Source organism: Tinamus guttatus, unplaced genomic scaffold, assembly GCF_059628265.1.
Source record: "Tinamus guttatus ecotype Peru unplaced genomic scaffold, ASM5962826v1 Tinamus_guttatus_pri_ptg000146l, whole genome shotgun sequence".
Classification (NCBI taxonomy): domain Eukaryota; kingdom Metazoa; phylum Chordata; class Aves; order Tinamiformes; family Tinamidae; genus Tinamus; species Tinamus guttatus.
In genome coordinates, this window is record NW_028288680.1 from 703,959 (window position 1) to 723,081 (window position 19,123).

The 19,123-nt window shown below is 38.3% G+C and overlaps 1 protein-coding gene across 2 annotated transcripts in view; it reads right to left on the bottom strand.

The window, feature by feature from the left end:
- Window positions 1-5,857, bottom strand: part of VPS13A (vacuolar protein sorting 13 homolog A) — a 97,577-nt gene extending 91,720 nt beyond the window's left edge. For both annotated transcript variants that reach the window (XM_088522077.1, XM_088522078.1), the window contains exon 1: window positions 5,757-5,857. In XM_088522077.1, the coding sequence (XP_088378203.1) occupies window positions 5,757-5,856 (100 nt within the window). In that variant the 5' untranslated portion in view covers window position 5,857. The remainder of the gene's footprint in view (window positions 1-5,756) is intronic.
- Between the last annotated feature and the right edge of the window lie 13,266 nt (window positions 5,858-19,123).

Sequence of the window (19,123 nt, forward strand, 5' to 3'; positions counted from 1 at the left end):
ACATAAAGATCTGCGATGGGAAAGGCAAAGGGGCCACTGAAAAAAATCATCACTATTTTTCATTCTGTATTTGCAGTTATGATTCATAAGTTTAAAGGTTTTACTTAAAAACCTTAGCTATAATAAAAAAACTGCAATCACCTCCATTTTAATACATATTTACTGAAACACATTCACTAAAATATTACAGTTTACTTACTTACAGTGAATAAACATAGTGGATTTACTACTTTCCAAACACAGCTTGACAGTGTAAGATCACACTGAATTGACCATCAAAGCACATAAAAGGCTGCTGAAGCCCTGTGTTTTGCACATTGATACAACCTTTGTTTTTTCTATGCTTGACAGTGATCAAGGACAGTCACTAACATTCTTGCAATTAAACCTCATCTATTTCAAAAGTCACCACACCTCAACTAGCACTCAACCAGCACTGCTGATTTGAGACACCAAAACAGACCGTATCTGTATTCTCCTTCATTGCAAATAATAATAATAATAATAATTCTATCGCACTTAGCTGTTTCATTTGCATGAAACTGCCAAGTGCCATCACACTATAACCAGACTGCTGTATGTTGCCTTGCAAACACAGGTAGAGAAATAGGATAACAAAATCTCTGTTATAGATTATAATATGCCTACTGAAGTTTACTTTCTTGAAGAACTGCAAATGGATTTTAATTGCAAAAAAAAATCAAAATACATCTAGGTTTTTTGGGTTTTTTTGTTTTGTTTTGTTTGGGGGCAGGGGAAAGGTTGCTTGTTTTGAAGACAGAAATGCACCTAGATAAAACTCTGCTTAATGAAAAAAAGCTGTCCAAATAAGCCATTTTGAAAACTGTATATGCACATAGTTGTATAAATATCTAGCTTTAGACATGCAGTCCTACATCCAAAGCAGTAATAAAAGATGAATGTTTATAAATACCTAGAGTACAGTCTACGATTTATTTTGGATACAAATGAAGCAATTTCTTAGCTTTACTGACATCTGGATATTCTCACTAATTTAACAAAAACCAAACACTTGTCAAAATTCTGGAATAAACAGATTTATAGATTTAATTTTATATACCAAAAATAGCTATTTGAATTTGAGTGCATGACCAAACATCTACTAAAAGGTACAAGGGTATCTCTCAAAGAGACATAGGAAATAAATATTCACAGGTGAACCAAATAGTTTCAGAAGAAACCTAACTGAGCTAACTGAATTTTAGTTATGGATGTCAGTAAATTCACCGCAAGGGGAAGGAGAGAAGAGGCAAGGTCTTTATCCTAAGGATTCATCACATTGCTGTTGCCCTTGAAAATAAAGGTAATTAGGAGGCAGGTGTGCAAAAGTACTATGAAAGAAAACAAGCTAAGCATCAGAAACTGAAAATAACTCAGTTGATATCAGATCACTAATAACACTCTTATTCACCTGTGTTAGTATAATCTCTGCCTTTTAGCAGGAGTATTACATCACTGATTTGGGTTCAGTTTGTGATTCCCCTTCATCACGTTCTACAAACTGCTGCCTCACCAGGCATTTTCTGCCTGTGTTTGTGCTGTTGATTTTATCTATTTAAGCATATCTTCCGGAGACAAGCTGAAAGTCTTCCAAGACTTGAATGTTTGCCAATTACCTCATCTGTTGACATCTGTGGTACTTTAGCTCACAAAACGCAGTAGAAACTACTAGATATTCTTCATCCCTCAATCAGCACAAATGACTTTACTAGTATGTGAAAGAATACTTGCATCCACTGTACCCTAAACATAGAACTTTCCAGCTGCCTATGTAAAAGAAGCATCAAGTCACTATGGAGGGTTGGACACTTCCTTTTCTCCCTAGCAAGATACTCTGAGCCCCAGGTGCCTAAAATTAAATCGCAGCAGATTAAGACCTAAAGAAGTTTCACAAAGTGCTGTAAAATCCCCAATAATATCTATCCAAATGTCCAATTAGCTGCTCAATTCCTTTAATTTTGTCTTAAATACAGTCCGTTTATTGACATTTTATTTTCCATTGACAAGATTGGGTGAAAATGATATCAATATAGCCTCTACAAGAGTTCTCCATGAGGGATGTGGAGAATCACTTGTTTCAGTAACTAGGGCTGTAGTCTGTTAGCTTCCTTGTGAACTGTCTGCACTAAACTACCACTAACTTGGGTGTGCCTGCACCTATTGTATTTACATTCTCATTGAGCATATGTGCAGATTTGCCATATATTAGACATTTATCGCTAAGTACAACTGCTTAACAGACTGAGCAACTTTTCAGCAATCACTCTAAAAGAAAGTGAAGTTGGAAAAATCTTCCTGACAATTCACTGTCACAAAAGCAATCCCTACAGTACAAGTTCCTTCGTATAGAACAGGAAGAACTACCACCTCCCTAACTGTTGGTATGTATGTAAGAGTTATTTTGGGTATGCTTATTTGCTATTCATTTAAGTTTAAGCAACCACTGAACTTGCTATTTCGTAGAAATGGTTTTATTAATACTGAGGGACAAAGTACCGTGCTCTTTAAGACAGTTCGGAGTTGCTTTGTGTTTCCTGCAGTGGTATACTTATTCCATGCTTAAAATCGAACACCACCAGCAGCAACAGAGCACCAAATAATATTCCTCCAAGTTGTTGGAGGCATACTAACTTTTGGATTTAAGAAGCTTCTGAGATAGCAGAACACTGCTGAGAGGCAAGAGCATGGCTGGACCACAGAGATCCTGCTTTCTGGTGATAGAACCAATCATCAGTTCAAAGCAGCAATCTGGACTGCTTCTTCCTTAGAACAGCTGGCACAGTGGAGAACACTTGCTCTGTGTTCTAAAAAACATTATCAATATTGTTTTGCTTCCTTTCCACTTGTTCTTTGCAAACACATCACAAGATACTTACGGAACAAGAAACAGATTTTCTTATTCAAAGATTCTCTTATTCATGATAGAAGTCCATGAGATTAACCTTAGCAGAAAAACTGTGATCCACTGTTACTCATGGGTATTTTTAATGACAGCCATCTTTCAAAGGACTAGATACGTAAAGGAAGTAGTCTTTTCTTAGGTGTAGCTAGAAAAAACAGGTAACAAGTGTTAGAGTGCCCATAAACTTGTATCAAATATCTGCCTAGATATTTGCCTCCTCCAAACAACATAGCTCCCCTAATAATCAACTTACTTAAGATATGCTTAAGACACTAAGTCCAAGGCAGTAAAAATTAGCATCCTAAAGTTCAGTTCTGAGGGTCAAAGACACTGAATGAAAAGTTCCTTAGACTCACCCAAAGGAAAACAGTAGCCTCATAGATTTCAATTGTTTGCTCTCTCATGGTTTCCAGAAACCTAATCTGCATGCTCCACTGCCTCAAAGATAACTGCCAACTTCTCAGAATTCCTCAAATATATCTTCAAATATAACTGTATTAGATCTGGAACATTTGAACATCTAATTTAACTAAACTGCTTTTTCTATGAAAAGTTCTGGCCCATTCATTAATGTAGCTCACTGAAACGAACCTTAAGTGAAGACCAGAACAAGAAGAGGGTTGAAACACTCGCCTTCTCAGCATCATCCACACAGTAGCTTTCCTTATAGCTACTTAACAGATTAACTTTTTTACTTGTCCTCATACTAATGAAGTTCTTAATAAGCAAGATTTTGCTCCCTGTTAGATTTGTGTCTGAGCAATGGCCTTGCATGGTTGGTGTTGCATGTTCAAATTAACGTTTCATTTTTGTAGTTTGGCCTACTTTCTACTTTCTATATTTTTTTGAAGATTTCAGGTCACTGAGCTCTTTCTTGCAATTCAACCATGCCTGTGTTTCCAATATTTCTTTAATTTTGCAGCTTGTAGGGCAGTTTGTGATTTCATCCTTTTATCTGAAGCTTGTGATAAAAAAAAAAAAAAGGATTTTATAACATTACTAAAGTAATAGAATCCTGTACCTGTATTTTGTTAGGAGTAATGTTGTGTAATTCTACAAGAACTGAATTTTAATAGCTTATCCCTTGACACATTGAATTCTCTCATCATACAAAATGGAAATGAATGTTAAAAATATTCATTAATATAATTTGGAAACTTTATACACTATTTATCCAAAGCAGGTTATCTGTATTAGGCTACCTAAGCATCACAAGTTGGACATGTGCATACCTTTAAATATAGCTTAAGTTGCATGCACAGATGAAAGTTGCATGCACATGATGCAGTGCATGATCAAAAAATCACTCTTCTATAGACGATCCTTCAACAGTGTTGTGCTGTGGTTCTAGGAACTTCAGAACAAGATGTAGCTCTTGTTTACATACATACATCAGTTTTCTATGCCATCTCATATCCAAAAACTAATTTCACCACAGAGCAATGGTGCAGTACTGAGTACAAAGTTTTCTCATAGAAAGAAAATATGTCTAAAGCTTCTGAATTAAAACTATTTAAAGGGAAAATGATAAAAAACCCTGAAGTCAAGCTCCACATGTGTATAAAGCATAACAGCTGAACATCAAAACTCCAAATTAAAAATTACTGATACCTATTTAGAGGGAGTGAACACACTCTTCATATCATTAGGAATTGCCAGATACAATCATAAACTGTCAAGAGTAATCTCAAATGAGACTTTGCACAGCAGGAAGAATACAAACTTTTATTTTTTGTATCATAAAATGTTGTCCAAGACTTTTAAAGATGTTCTATGTTTTAAGTTAAATATTTTGCTTGCCTTCCCTGAAAATAAAGAAATTAAATGATGACTCTGGAACTACTGAGTTCACGAGTCAAACAATTAGTGCAAATAATCCCTAATAAATATTAGTTAATAAATGATTAATGTTTTCTATCTAGCAGTTACATGTGTTGTGGCAGTGATAGTACTCTGCACAGATATAACTTCACAGAGATCTCACATATGCTTTGACTGTCTTAAGAAAAGTTTGTGGCACAGATGACATCAAAGACATCACCTTGGAAAACAGAATAAAGAATCAAAAATGTCCAGGATGCAAAAAAGATCTAAGAAAAGCTTCCAGAATCTAATTCAAGATATCAATTCTAGGTTGAGAATAGTCCAAGGATGCTAACTTCACACCTACAGACATACAAGTATACAAGTAAAAAGATCTGGACCATCTGGTTTCCTTTACCTAAAGCTGCAGGTACAAAAAATACAAGAAATTCTGTGCAGAAGTGGTCTCTGCATATGCAGGTGTCAATTTCGTATGTCTCAGTTACTTTAATGCCATCTCGCCTTCCCCAGATATACCGGCAGAGGATCTCAGTCTCTCACAGGTGGGCCACCAAACGGACCCCACCACACCACACACAGCCAGGATACCCTCCTCCCTTCACAACTTACTTATTTTCACGCACTACATGGGACGGGAAGGAGCTGCCCAAACCTGCAGAGGCTCCGCCCACCTTTCTACTCCACGGGCCAGGTGCCGCGCAGTTTCACATTCGCTTTTGTTTATCTGTTCATATATTTATTTATGTTTAATCCTTTCCCCCCACCACCTCAACGGCCCCAACGCTCCCGCACTGCCCCGTCCCGTCCCCGGCCCTGCCCCCTGCGCTATTTTAATGGCGGGGCAGGTGGAGCGGCCGCCGCGCGTGCGGGCACCGAGCCCAACTCGGCGGGCCCGGCCCAACCCGGCCCGGCCCGAGAGGACTCGGCGGCGCCGCGGCCGCCGCCCCTGCGCGGGCGGCGTGCTGGAGCAGCAGCGGGCGGGAGTTGCGCGCGGGAGGCCGCTCGTTACCTCCCCAGATGCCCAGCTTGAGCTGCGAGCTGTCCAAGTTCACCACGTAGTCGCCGAGGAAGCGGTTCAGGACGTCCACGACGAGCGACTCGAACACCATCCTGCCGGCGGCACCGGCAGCGCCCCGCGCCGCCCCGACTGCGCCGCCGCCGCCCGCCCCGCCCCCCGCGCCGCCGCCTTCTGTGGCGCAGGCGCGCGCCGCCCTCCTCCGCGCGCAGCCGCCTGCGCGCACGCGGCCGTTGCGGCCGTTGGGCGGGGGTGGCGGCGGGGTCCTTTGCTAAGGTTGTCCTGAGAAAGGCGAAGGTGCTGGCGCTGGCTGGGTAGTACCGCCAAAAGGCGTCAGGCTGGTTTTCCCTGAGGATTTCAACACACTGGCTTTCATTGGGAGCGGGGCGGGGGCTAGAGGAAGATCCCATTTTAACACCCCCCCACCACCTATGCAAATGCAGGAATTGTTAATCTTTTAGGTATTTGAGAGTGACTGGACTAATATTAGCCCCATGACTAAAGCAATTTGAATTTTAGGTATTCCTCCAAAGCAGCTGGCTCCTGTGCGGTGTGCCTGTTCTGGGATCTGCTGAATAACACTTGAAAATCTGGGTCATGTTTGCCTTGGGTGAATGTAGTGCCTGGGTGAATGCGGGCCTGCTGCACTGGAGAGGTTTTTGCGTTAGCTGAGCCACCAGAACACATTCTTAATAGCAGAAAAAAAAATATTTTCTAGCTTGTTCCTGAACCTTCCATGTTCAGTGCAAACCCAGTATTTTTATAGCATGCTATGACTATATGGAAAATTTAGGAGTGTTTTTTGCCCATGAGACTTCTCAGTGATGGTGCTTGTCAGCAACCAATTAAAGTGAAATGATATTAAGTCCTGTGGAAATGCAAATATTAGTAAGAATGAATCAGTGCTTCTGAAAGAAAATAAATAAAATGCTACTGGAACGTCAGCTGCAGCTTGTTCCTCGTTAGATGTGAACTCCCTCTTGGAACATCTGCTGTCAGGAATTACCAGTTCTTATTGCTCAAGTGACTTCTGTTTTGGGAAAAGGATACTGCTGTTTCTTTTGCTCTTCCATTTCTTACCGAAATGAGTTAAATATGATAAAGCAATATAAATGAAGTTACTGAAGAGGTTTTGAGACCTTTTGATGCTTTGAGAAGTTTATTCTTGTGGAGTATAAATTGTTCTTCATCTGCTTCTCAAGGAGCAGCAGATACAAAATTTAAAAGACATATTGCAGGTGATTCCTTTCTCCTTATGCTTGTAAAAACATTGTAGTAAAAGGCAACTAAAGTAGGAATTCTTAAAACTAGGAGAAAAAAATAGAGCATAAAATAGTAAACTTGTTAATTTTGTAGATTGCAAGTACATGTAGGAAGAAAGACTCTTGGGAAAGCAGTAAAACAAGCAGGCAAGCCAAAATGGTTATGAAACAGACTGTATATCTCACAGATTCAAAGCAAATAGGAAAAGAAAAGAAAGAACTCAGTGACGGTACTGAATTTGTAACTAAGCCCAGATATTTAAATGTTTAGCTGTTCTCTAGAATTATTGAAATATTAATTGTCAGATGTGTTTAGAGTATACTTATTCTGTAATAAAATATTTTCTTTAGTTCAGAGTAAAATCTTCTTAGAATATAATAGCTACATTTTCAATCACAAGTTTTTTTTTTAAATAGTAATTTTTGTCACTGTCAAAGAACTTTGAGATCTAATATATTAAATTTTAACATTTTAATTAGAGTGTTTTAATCACTGAGGCAAATAGGAACAGGAAGACTCCCAGAGATTTTATGCCTATTTATTCCTTTTTCTAGTAGCAGGGCAATGCTGGATGTCACATAACCTGCAGTTTCCTGGTTGTTCCTTTTACTGTAGCATATATTTGCTTACTCACTCGCAACCTGCTGCTTCATGGATGCCTTGCTGCCCTGCAACGTGCAGGATTTAATTGCTTACAAAGAAGTAGGCAGGTTTAAGGAGGTGCGCTTTGCCATGAACAGCCTTGCTGGTCTTTGTCAACAGAGTCAGGGGAGAAAGAGACTGAAGAAGAATAATAGGTAATGAAAAAAGCATACCACCATTTTGACATTTAGCTTTTTTCTCAAGCTTACTGTGTATTGTTTAAAGAAATTACAATTACATTTATAATTCCTGGTTTTAGCACCTTTTTCTTTTGTGAGACAACACTTTTGTAATAATAGAGCCAGTAACAATATAAAAGCAAACCCTACATTAGAAGCAATTAATGTTGACATTTTAATTAAAGAAAAATGTGACCAGGAGCTTGCACACATGAAATATAACTGAGACTATGCACAAATACACAGGCGTGAGAACATTTATGCAGCAATATTTTTTATAAATACCTTGCACAATCCCAAATATGCTTATCATAAATTGGCTCTAGAGAAAAGCATGAGCACATTTTACAATATGCCTGCATCACATACTTTTTCTATTTAGTCATTAAAGTAATTCATTAGATCTTTATGTATTTGTTAGAAACGCTTATTTTCTACTCTTGTCTGCATAGGCTCCTTAAGCTGGGCTTTAGCAACATGCATCCTGTGTCTCCTGCCAGCCAGTTTTCCATATTCACTTTGTTTTGTCAGCCCACAGCTCAACAGTTCCTTTGCATTATACAGGTATTCCTCCAAGGATATTCTTAGGGAAACAGAGGTATCCTAAATTAACCAACATCCATATAAATCAACAGGATAAAATTGGCACTTTGTCCTAACTACATATATATATAGTATAAAGGAAAAAAAAAATCGTTGGTTCCATCTTTCTTTTACAAAATACTACACACAGCAGCCAGCTAGACCTGGAAGCTTCACCAAGGAAAACTCTCTTACTGTTAGGTCTGGTGTGGAAGGCCTTAGTAAGTTCCTGCTAGCAACCCAATTTAATTAAAATTTGTAACATCCCCAAACTGACCAAAGCAGTGGGGTTCGTTTCTCATCCCTCATCGGCCCCTCATGCTCACTGGCACCAGCAGGTGCAGGGAAGTTCTCAAACCCAGCCGTAGCAGTAGCTGAGAAGGAAGGAACAGAGTTCATCAAAAAGTGGTGTATCTGGTGGCTACCTTCCAAACACATGAACAAAATTTCTCTTTATGATTTTTCTAACAGAAAAGTAAGAACCTTGTCTATGTACAACAATAATGTGCCAGATAGATTTTCTATGCAAACTGTGTCCTATGTGTTCCTGTAAACCCCATAGAAATCTATGCTCCCAACACACACATTTATTATGAAATACCTCACTACCCTTGGCAACTCTTTGCGGATTCATTACATCATCAGCATTCAAATTTACCCATAGCCCAAGTCTTTAACAGTTGGCTGAATATTAGCGACAGGATTTCTGGCCCTAGCTTACACTCCAGGCGGAGGCCAGAGGTCACGGACTTCCCTGTGCCACAGGGGAGTAATGCCAGGAGGATAGTTTACTGCGACTGCTGCCTCAACGCGGCTCGGGTTCCAGCTGAAATGACTCAACACCTCAAAGGTCTGCGAGGACATCTGTTCTCCTTCAGAGCACAGTGCTGTCCTCTGCCACCACACAGTTACTGGCAGTGCTATGAGTTCCATGTTGGGGGTCCAGAAAAAAGATATTTCTGTTGTTTTTTTGTCATTGTTTTTGTTAATTTTTGTTTGTTTTCTTTTAAATCCTCCTCACAAACTTAAAATTACAGGGTGTGGTATTACATAACTTCATGCCTACTGCCACCAAGCCATTTATGCTTATGTTCATAAACACAACAGTGCTTTTTGTTGTTTCATCCATGTGGCAGATAGTGCTTTCAGAATGGCCTTGGCTTGAAGTAGTAAGAATGGGGGTCAATAAAACAACATGGACTATGGACACTTAGTGTGACCCAAAACCAGAATTCCATGGTCTAGCAAGGAGGACAGAATTCACTAATTATTTGATGAGGTGTTTTTAGAATGCACTCCTATGTGCACGCTCCACAGGGATGCTGCATTTCCAAGTCTTCCGGAGCCACCAGACTTCAAATATCCTTCAGAATCAGCTGAATCATGCTGCAACAATGTATTTGCTCTATGTAACCTCAGGACAAGGTAGAATATATGCTTGAACTAAAGTACATCAATTATACAAGCAGCAAAATAATAACTACTGAAAAGTCTGGAACTCACAGAGAGAAAACATGAATTTTAACTTGTGGTCATGGTCATGCTGTAAAAACTCAGGGAGCTGCTTATCAATAAAACATTTTAACTTCATGTTAAATCTAATCCTTGCAGTTCCAGGTACAAGCTGAAGAATATTTACATTCTTCCTGACATCGTCAAAGCAATACATTCTGGCAGTTTGGCAGAACAGAAATCTTAAAAGTCCATTAGGCCTCTGGACATACTGACTCAGGGCAAGCATGATCTAGATTTTTATGTTTAATTCACCAGATTCCTAACAGCATAAAGTCTGGCTTATCCCCTGTGAGTTGTGAACTGCTATCTCTTGCTGATATCTCCTGGCAGGAATTGAGTTACTCATATCAATACCATCAGTTGTCTATTTTTAGTTGCCTAAATGACTGTAAAAATCTGGTCCTACCTGTAAATGATTAACAGAAAAGAGACCACAAAGTAGGAGGTTCCTTCATTAATTGAAGAGCTGCCATATGGCAAAAGGAGAGAAATGCATTACTTGCTGCCTGTGATACCAAGGACACCACTTATATTCTTTCCACACTTTTTTCTGTAAGCACACACAAATAAGGGAGTACACGTGCAAGAGATCTTAGATGTGGTACATACTTTCTTTTTTGCACAGACAGATCTCATCTACCTCTATTAGAAAGCACCCTTGTGCTTTCTGCTTCACCTGTCACTATTCCTACTATATAAAGGGTTTTTTTTTTTTTTACTATTAATTATTTTTACCACTAATAGTACATTATTTTTAAAGGAGATATATGAAAACAATATTTGAAGTAATATTATTTTAGATGTAATTATTTATGTTGCAAGCATTATTTTCAAATACCTAAGACTGAATGGTCTGTTCCTCACTGAAGCTTACTTCATCATAAACAAAGAACAGAGGGAAGTTCCTCTTTCATAACAATTAGTTATTAGTCATTTCTTAAGAGGACGTATTATGAGTGTTATGTGAATTTAGGGGTAGTTGTCTTAGTTGTCTGCGCATAGTAACCTGAAACAGATTTCAGAGAATTTTGCTTTGAAGTTTCTTCTCTGTGTTTTTATGTCAGTTTTTTTTTAATTAATATTGAACATTTCTCTATATGCTAGGTGTATTGGCCAGGTTTCAGAGGAATACAGCATCTAGGTATGTTTTCTGGAGTCAAGATATTCCCTGGCAATTTCAAGCTCCTGCCCTAACAACAATCTTTGTTAGCTGAAGGTCTTTGATTATCACCAGATGGGCTATTTCATTCATATCATGATTTACTTGAATCCTCTACATTAACTATTTGAAGAGTTGGTGTGAACCTGTTTTGAAATAATCTGGGGAAAACAAGAGAAGCAATTATGAAAAACAGAAGAAATAATGAGTATTTCAAAGTTCTATTGACAAGTTTCCATTGAAGTATTTGAAGCAGATGGCATGAATTAGAAAAAAAAAACACATAAATTTCTGTATATAGAATATACATTAGCGTGTGTAGAATATACAGTAAATGAAATTGTGATCCAACAAAGCAGTGGGCCAAATAGTTTAGAGTTGCTGTGTTTGTTTGTTTGTTCATTTGTTTTCTCCAGTATGGCATAATGACAGATATTCTAACTAATTGAAACAACTGAGGCAGAACTATATTTAACATTATATGTTAAATATATTTTATTTATTTATTGTAAATAAATGGAACTTTCATTGCACTTCATTTCTTTTTAAATTTGGTAAGTCAGTCATAAATGATGGAAAAGCACCATGTCAATGAAGGAAAAGTAGGACTGGAATTGCTATATTTGTATATAAACTGACATACACTCGCCTTGCTGGTTGGAAATACTGATGCAGCACTGTTGGCAGGAGGAATTTAAATTAGGGCACACAATGCTTTAGTTACACTTCCTTGTTTTTGTGAGTCATGAAAGTGTTCTTCGGGCAGCAGGGCAACACAAATTATGTTCTGATTTTAATCAAGAAAAATGGACTGATAAAGGAACTACTGCTGATGGAAAAACAGTGATTTCAGTAACAGGACACCCTCTTCCATTTAGGCAAAACATGAATGTATCACTGATGTTCCAGTAGGTCAGAATCTCCTTTATTTCAGTCAAAATAAACTATATTTTATGACCAATTTTACCAGCTCACCTTAAAATTGGCCTAAGAGTTTCCTTCCTAAAGACAGGTTTTACAGTAGCATTTTACAGTAGCAACAATGCTACTGTTAACAGAACTGTCAAATGCTACAGAACTACAAATGCATTAACATTTGTTGCAGTTGAAGGAATGTCAATCTAACTCCTGCTTTTGTCTATGTATGTGTTGTGTGAGGGTTTTTTTTTTTTTTTTGGTCATAATGTTTCAGGAATCAAAGTGAATGAATGAATTAGCTATTAATTTTAAGGACATTCAGAGCTTTACTTGGAGAGCCTTCTATGTTAAGTGACGGAGACAGCACCATCTGGTGGATTTGCCTAGACTTTGCGGCATAATGTTGATAAGTACGTGTGTTTTCTAGTACCGCATTCCTAAGAAGAAAATTGCAACTAACACGGGAGAAGAGGAGAGGAGAGGAGAGGAGAGGAGAGGAGAGGAGAGGAGAGGAGAGGAGAGGAGAGGAGAGGAGAGGAGAGGAGAGGAGAGGAGAGGAGAGGAGAGGAGAGGAGAGGAGAGGAGAGGAGAGGAGAGGAGAGGAGAGGAGAGGAGAGGAGAGGAGAGGAGAGGAGAGGAGAGGAGAGGAGAGGAGAGGAGAGGAGAGGAGAGGAGAGGAGAGGAGAGGAGAGGAGAGGAGAGGAGAGAGGAGAGGAGAGGAGAGGAGAGGAGAGGAGAGGAGAGGAGAGGAGAGGAGAGGAGAGGAGAGGAGAGGAGAGGAGAGGAGAGGAGAGGAGAGGAGAGGAGAGGAGAGGAGAGGAGAGGAGAGGAGAGGAGAGGAGGGAGGGAGGGGAGGGGAGGGGAGGGGAGGGGAGGGGAGGGGAGGGGAGGGGAGGGGAGGGGAGGGGAGGGGAGGGGAGGGGAGGGGAGGGGAGGGGAGGGGAGGGGAGGGGAGGGGAGGGGAGGGGAGGGGAGGGGAGGGGAGGGGAGGGGAGGGGAGGGGGGAGGAACACACACAGAAAAAGAAGTTATTTTGCGTCACTGGGGTGCACATTCATTCAATTACTGGGACTATGCAAAAAACAAATGTAGATACTTAAAAACAAACACAGTATTTCAGGTGGAACTGCCCTTCAGAAAGCAGGGCAGTAATCATCGAGCAGCGAGGGGATCTGCTCTATGTGGATGCAGGCAGATAAACTCTATGTGATCTCTCCTATCTCTAGTATCCTAAAGCAGCATAGACAGAAGTCCTACAAAGGAATCTCAACCTTCTTGCTAAGGTGTAAGTCATCCTAGCTAGATTCATCTTTGCCTATACAGTAGAGCTCTTACTTCCCTTCCTGTGCCACGTGCTCTAGGTGACCCTGCGTGTGCAGAGGGGTTGGACGAGATGATCTCTAGAGGTCCCTTCCAACGTTAAGCGTTCTGTGATTCTATGATTCCTATGCTGCAATGGAATCTGTGCAATTCTGAAGGGACTAGTGCCATCGTTGCATGTCTCCCTTCATAGTATTTCTGAACTATTTGCTTTCAAGATGTAGATGAAAATGCCAAGATTCCGTGGAACAAATAGCATTTTTGCATAAAATGCTTCTTCAATGAGTTTTTTTCATAGGAAAATGAAATAGAATGGAGAAGCAGAGGCACACCCACCTTTAATGAGCAAAGTTTACATACAAAATTTGTTTGAGCTTTGTGTCTTTTTATTTGATATTGTTGCCAGAACCACCTGTCTGCTACAAACAAAGTGCTTAGGTTAGCCTGCTTATTCCCTTGCCCAGTCACTATTCTTTTCCAAAAACTCATTTATCTCAGTGGAAAAAAGTGTTTAACCTTTTACTTATTCGTACGAGCCCTTCACAAATGCAAGCCTAGAAAATAAAATTTGCATCAGATGCTAAGTTATATTACATGTTGCAATTCTGATTTTCAGTTCAAATGAAAATAATGAAAATCTTGGGATTTCTTTATTTGTATACATTTATTGCTTTACAAAAGTGAAATTCCATTTTGAAGAGAATACTCTATATTCTGGTCAGTTCATGCCTACAATAAAGATAAAAGCCTCTGTCATTCAATTACTTATTTTTGCTTTAATGAAACATAGACCTAAAAAGATCTGAAATATAGTTTAAGCTTCAGCTGAAATGGAATAGCTGTACATTTTATGAAATACATTATATATTAAAACTTAAATATCTGCTATAAGTTATTTAAGCTTTTTTTTAGTCTTCTCAGAATCTTTATCTTCTGTAAACTCGTTAAAGATTTTGCGAAGGGTGATAGGATGTACTCATTGTTAAAAGTTTACAGCTTTAAGAAAAAATGGCATTGATATTGTTTTCATTACACTGGAGACTTCCCATAATTGTCCGAAGCACAGGAATGGAATTGTTAAGATAGAGCACAGTTGTAAACATACTCTTTCATTTATTCAATCTCTTGTTCCACTTCATTAGTAAGATTAGTAGATTCATCAACTTCAGTATGCGTCTCTGAAACACTCATCTTTAAACTTTTCACATGCTGAATTATATATATATATATATATATATATATACTTCTCATACTCTCTTTTTAATATTACAACAATATTTTATCACACAGTTAGCTGTGGAACTAAGTATTTTCTTGTAAGATAGTTTATCCAGAACTTTTAGACAGTCTAAATAAAGGAAAAGTCTACAATCCCTTTATTCTCTGTTTTAAGTTTTTGAAGAGATCTGTTCTAGCTGCTGAAAGAACAGACTAATGATTCATGATAAACTTAGCTGAGATGCTTGTTTGTTTACCTCTGTTGATGTGCTGTGTGTTTTTTTTCTAAAAATTTACCCACCTTGCTTTTTGTTATACAGACTTACGGCTTATTTATATACAGTTTCCGTCATTTGCTTGGGAAACAATGTCTATTACAAGCGTAACTTCCACTGTGTAATTGTCTGTAGTTGGAAAAATGTCTTTAAAATGCTTAATACATAGCTTGTCATAGATAAATGAAAATTCCTGTGCTCAGTTTTGTAGCTCCTGATCTCTGCACGGTCCCTGTCTTGAGAGAGAGGCATTGTTCATCATTTAGGGAAACGTTACCATTAAAAAGAGGGCACGTAGGAACTGTACTGAAGTACTGTGGCATTACTTGCAGGTGGGTGTTTGCTGTTTATCTCGACTGGTCAGTGGTAAGCAACCAGCAACAGGCAACCAGCCCAACAGGCTGGTCTAGACAAGCCCTGAATGAACTGCAGCTAAACCACTTCTGTTTGAAGGAGCATTTCACATCCAAGCAGGGCAATCATAGAAGCTAGAAAGCACAGGCAATGGGATAACAATAATTTTATGAACTTCATTGACTTTTGAACAGGCTGGCCAGAGAGGCTGTGGAGTCTCCTTCTCTGGAGATCTTCAAAACCCGCCTGGATGCCACCCTGTGCCACGTGCTCTGGGTGTCCCTGCTGGAGCAGGAGGGTTGGGCTAGATGATCTCTAAAGGTGCCTTCCAGCCTCAACCACTCTGTGATTCTGTGATTTACTAGATGGGTGCACACAGAGAGGAGAGTGCTTAGTCCCTGAGCACTGAGACCCGAATGTTTTACAAATGGAAACATTTTCACCACATTATCAAACTGAAAGAACAGGTCTGCAATGACCATTGTGCTAGAGACAACTTAATGACCATAAATTGTAGTATGGCCTCATGCACTACTTTTTGGTTACCAGAACATTAGGTTGATGTTAGGTGCAGGCTTATTAACTTCTCTTAGAAGCAAAGGTGATATTCAATTTCCAGAGCCAGAGCATTTAAAACTGGCCTGCAAATATCTGTGCCACTCTTGACTATATAGAGATGTATTTTGCTGTTTAGCGCCTCAATATTTACCGCATGATATCTCCTTTGAAGAAATTAGAAAGTCATTTTACACCTTTGGTGTATTCATGTCAATTTGTCCTTCAGAAGTTGCATTAGAATTCTAATAATTTTCCCTTCTGTTTCTCCTTATATTGCATTAAGTCTGATTTCCAATGTCCCAAAGCACAGTGTGCCCCCAATGTTTATTAGGCCCAGATGTATTCTAACTTTCTAATCCTTTGTAGAACCATCTATTTTTGGACCAATAAAAATTTTCTATGTAGTATAAAAATGCAACACATTACATCAGTAAGGATATGTATACTTATATTTATCATATTGTATAATACCATTATATAATACCATATAATCTGTATCAGGTAAGTTAAACTCAAAATTTTCAGGTAGTCTTAGAAAAAAAAAATGGAAATCTGTTATTATTGTCTATGAAATATAATCCCATTGTAAATATTTTGTCCAAAAATTACTTTATGTAAACTAACACTTGTGAAATATCAATATTGCTATGAAAATGAGTAGCAGATTTTTTTTAATAGGCTGTTTTATTTTGAATCTATTCCAGATAAACAGTCTGTCTTGAAAATACTTTTTAAAAATATGTTTGTGACTTTTTATAAAACCAGAAGAGGGCAGCAAGTGTTGACTAGAATTTTTCTCACTAAACCACTTCACACCTTCAGAGAAAATCAATATCCTTTGTAATGCAAGTATTTGCTTTGAATGTTGTATGTAACAGAAAAGAGCTGATTTATATTTGTATCAGTGGAATTATTCTAACAAAGGAAAGTAAGAAGACTAATCCATTTCAAACAGATTTATCCATTCAAAAAGAGGGTTTGTCAGTTTGCATATGCCAAACAAACAATGCAGTGAGCAGGCTAATACATTCATGGATGATGTAAAACCACAACTATAATGATAGTTGTTCACTTTTTCTCATCTCCCCAGCACATGGTCAGGGGAGAGAGGATATTTCTGAATAAATGCATCATCAATTGGGAGTATTAGTGAGGACAGAATATATGTTAAGTTTGAAGTAGACAGAGTGTACCTTATATTTTGATTTCAGGATAGTTACAGAATGAGGGTGGTAGAGACTGACACCTCATGAAGATTATTGAGAACACCTGAAAGCTTTCCCAGCTAATTCTCCTCAGGGTACCAGCCTGTTTCTAATTCCTCACAGTGGAATTAAGCACTGAACAGACAAGTAGAGGTGCAGGTGATTTAAGGCTTAATTTGTAGATTTTAACTGGGGCATAATGTCAATTTGTGCAAAAGCAGGAGTAAACACAGACTGTACTCTCTGCTTTTCTTTATTAGAATGACATACCTGCCACCATACCTGGCTGGAAAAATTTAAAATCCTTTTAGGAAATCACATTCAGCTACAAGCAGGTGACTCAACAGACCTGGCTGAAGTTACAGAAGGAGAAGGTCCTTCCTATTAAGATTAATAAGGGCAGATTGGAGAAAAGCCAGGAGAAGTATAACAAATCTCATATGTCCCTGAATGTTACTCCCATTATATCAGCGTCTTTTGAAGAGGTAAAATTTGAAGAAATGTAGTGAGGGTGTTTTGATAAAAGCTTTAATAGTCTTCAAAAATCACTTGGAAGTTGATAAAGACTTTTAAAGCCTCCATCATATTTTTATGCTTCTGTTTCCTTACCAGCTTGAGCTGTCTTAATTTATGTAGTTTCTACTCAACAAAACCATCCCATTACTTTGATTGTCATCATTGTCTTTTTTTTTAACCCAATTTATGTTTGAAAATGATGGTGGCCATAGACTTACACAGTGACATAAATATGTTCATCAGTGACTCCATGATGGTCTCCCATATTTCTTTTCTATTATTTGCAAAATTTGATTTGTTTATCTCATAGCTTCTGCTATTCCAACTGCCAGTTAAATATTAAAATTAATCACTCAGTATCAACTCCTTAGTTTTGTTATAGCATCAATCCAATGTGCTCAGTCCCACAGTCATAGTGATGTAAAGAAATTGAAAAATACAACAGGGGAAACTGTATGGTGAAATCTGTAACAGCTTTTTAATCCTTTCCTCTATGCAAAGAGAAGGTAAGTAGAAAAGATGGAGAAAACTTGTAACAGTACAGAGAATCTATGCTTGCAAAGCTAGGTACGATTTATTTCCAAAATTAAGGTTAGTCCAGGAAGTTGCATAACCATTTCAACTGATCCTGAAAGATTTTCATCAGCTTTCTGGGTCAGATATAAATTAGGCACAAATTGGAATTTAGAAAGAAATTAATGTTTTAAATTTCTGTTAGGCTAGTATTGGTCTAATCATCTACATCTGGTTCATCGAGAGACTGGTGAATTCCACAAGAAATTTCACTAGCTTCGTAATAACATCAGTAGTCTATAACAATGATTTTAAAGAAACCACTGCCCCAAATAAATATTCAGTTTTGAGAACATCTGTTTTCCAACGCCACTTTTTACTCAATGTAATTCATCCTCTGAACAAATCCACTTGGAATGATAACTAGAAGAACAGTGAAAGAAGACAATTAACACTTTCAGTGGTCTGATAATGTAGATAAATTAAATGTCTTTTTTATTTTCATTAATACTTCATTAGTGTAGTAAAACAGTGAGTGTTTTCCTCAAAGTTGAACATCTGAAAGGTAGTGGAAAGGTAGATTTCCAACAGCCTAGGTTTGCCATGGAATATAAATCAGCATTCCATGCTCTGTTGGCTAATTTGACATCTTTGTAGAGGTGAAGCACACTACTTACTTACACCATGATGACTACAGCAAATCCACTCACTCGAGGTATTTTGTAGTGCTGTTCAATCAACAGAGAAACCTGAGCTGGTCATTGAGAATGAATGTCAAGTAGTGTCAAGACTCCACAGTTCATAACAAAGCTTGAGTGGCTGCATTTGTCTCTCTACAGTTGCTGTGGTCTTCCTCTTTACTACTAACTCTTTACAAACTTTGACTGAAGAACATCTATTATTCAACTACTGGCATTGCTGCATTAGTGCTGTAGTATTTGGTTTTGGTGTTAGTTTTTGAACAACTCTTTACAACAACTAAATAAATTAAAAAATAAAAATTAGACCTTGATTTTGAGGGTGTATTGCCTCTAGCAGGAAAGAAAATGGCATAATAAATGCAAATTAGTGAAGCATGAGAGCATATGGATTCTTTTCTTGACTATATGAGTGATGAATTGTCATCTTGACTTCCATCCTTTTT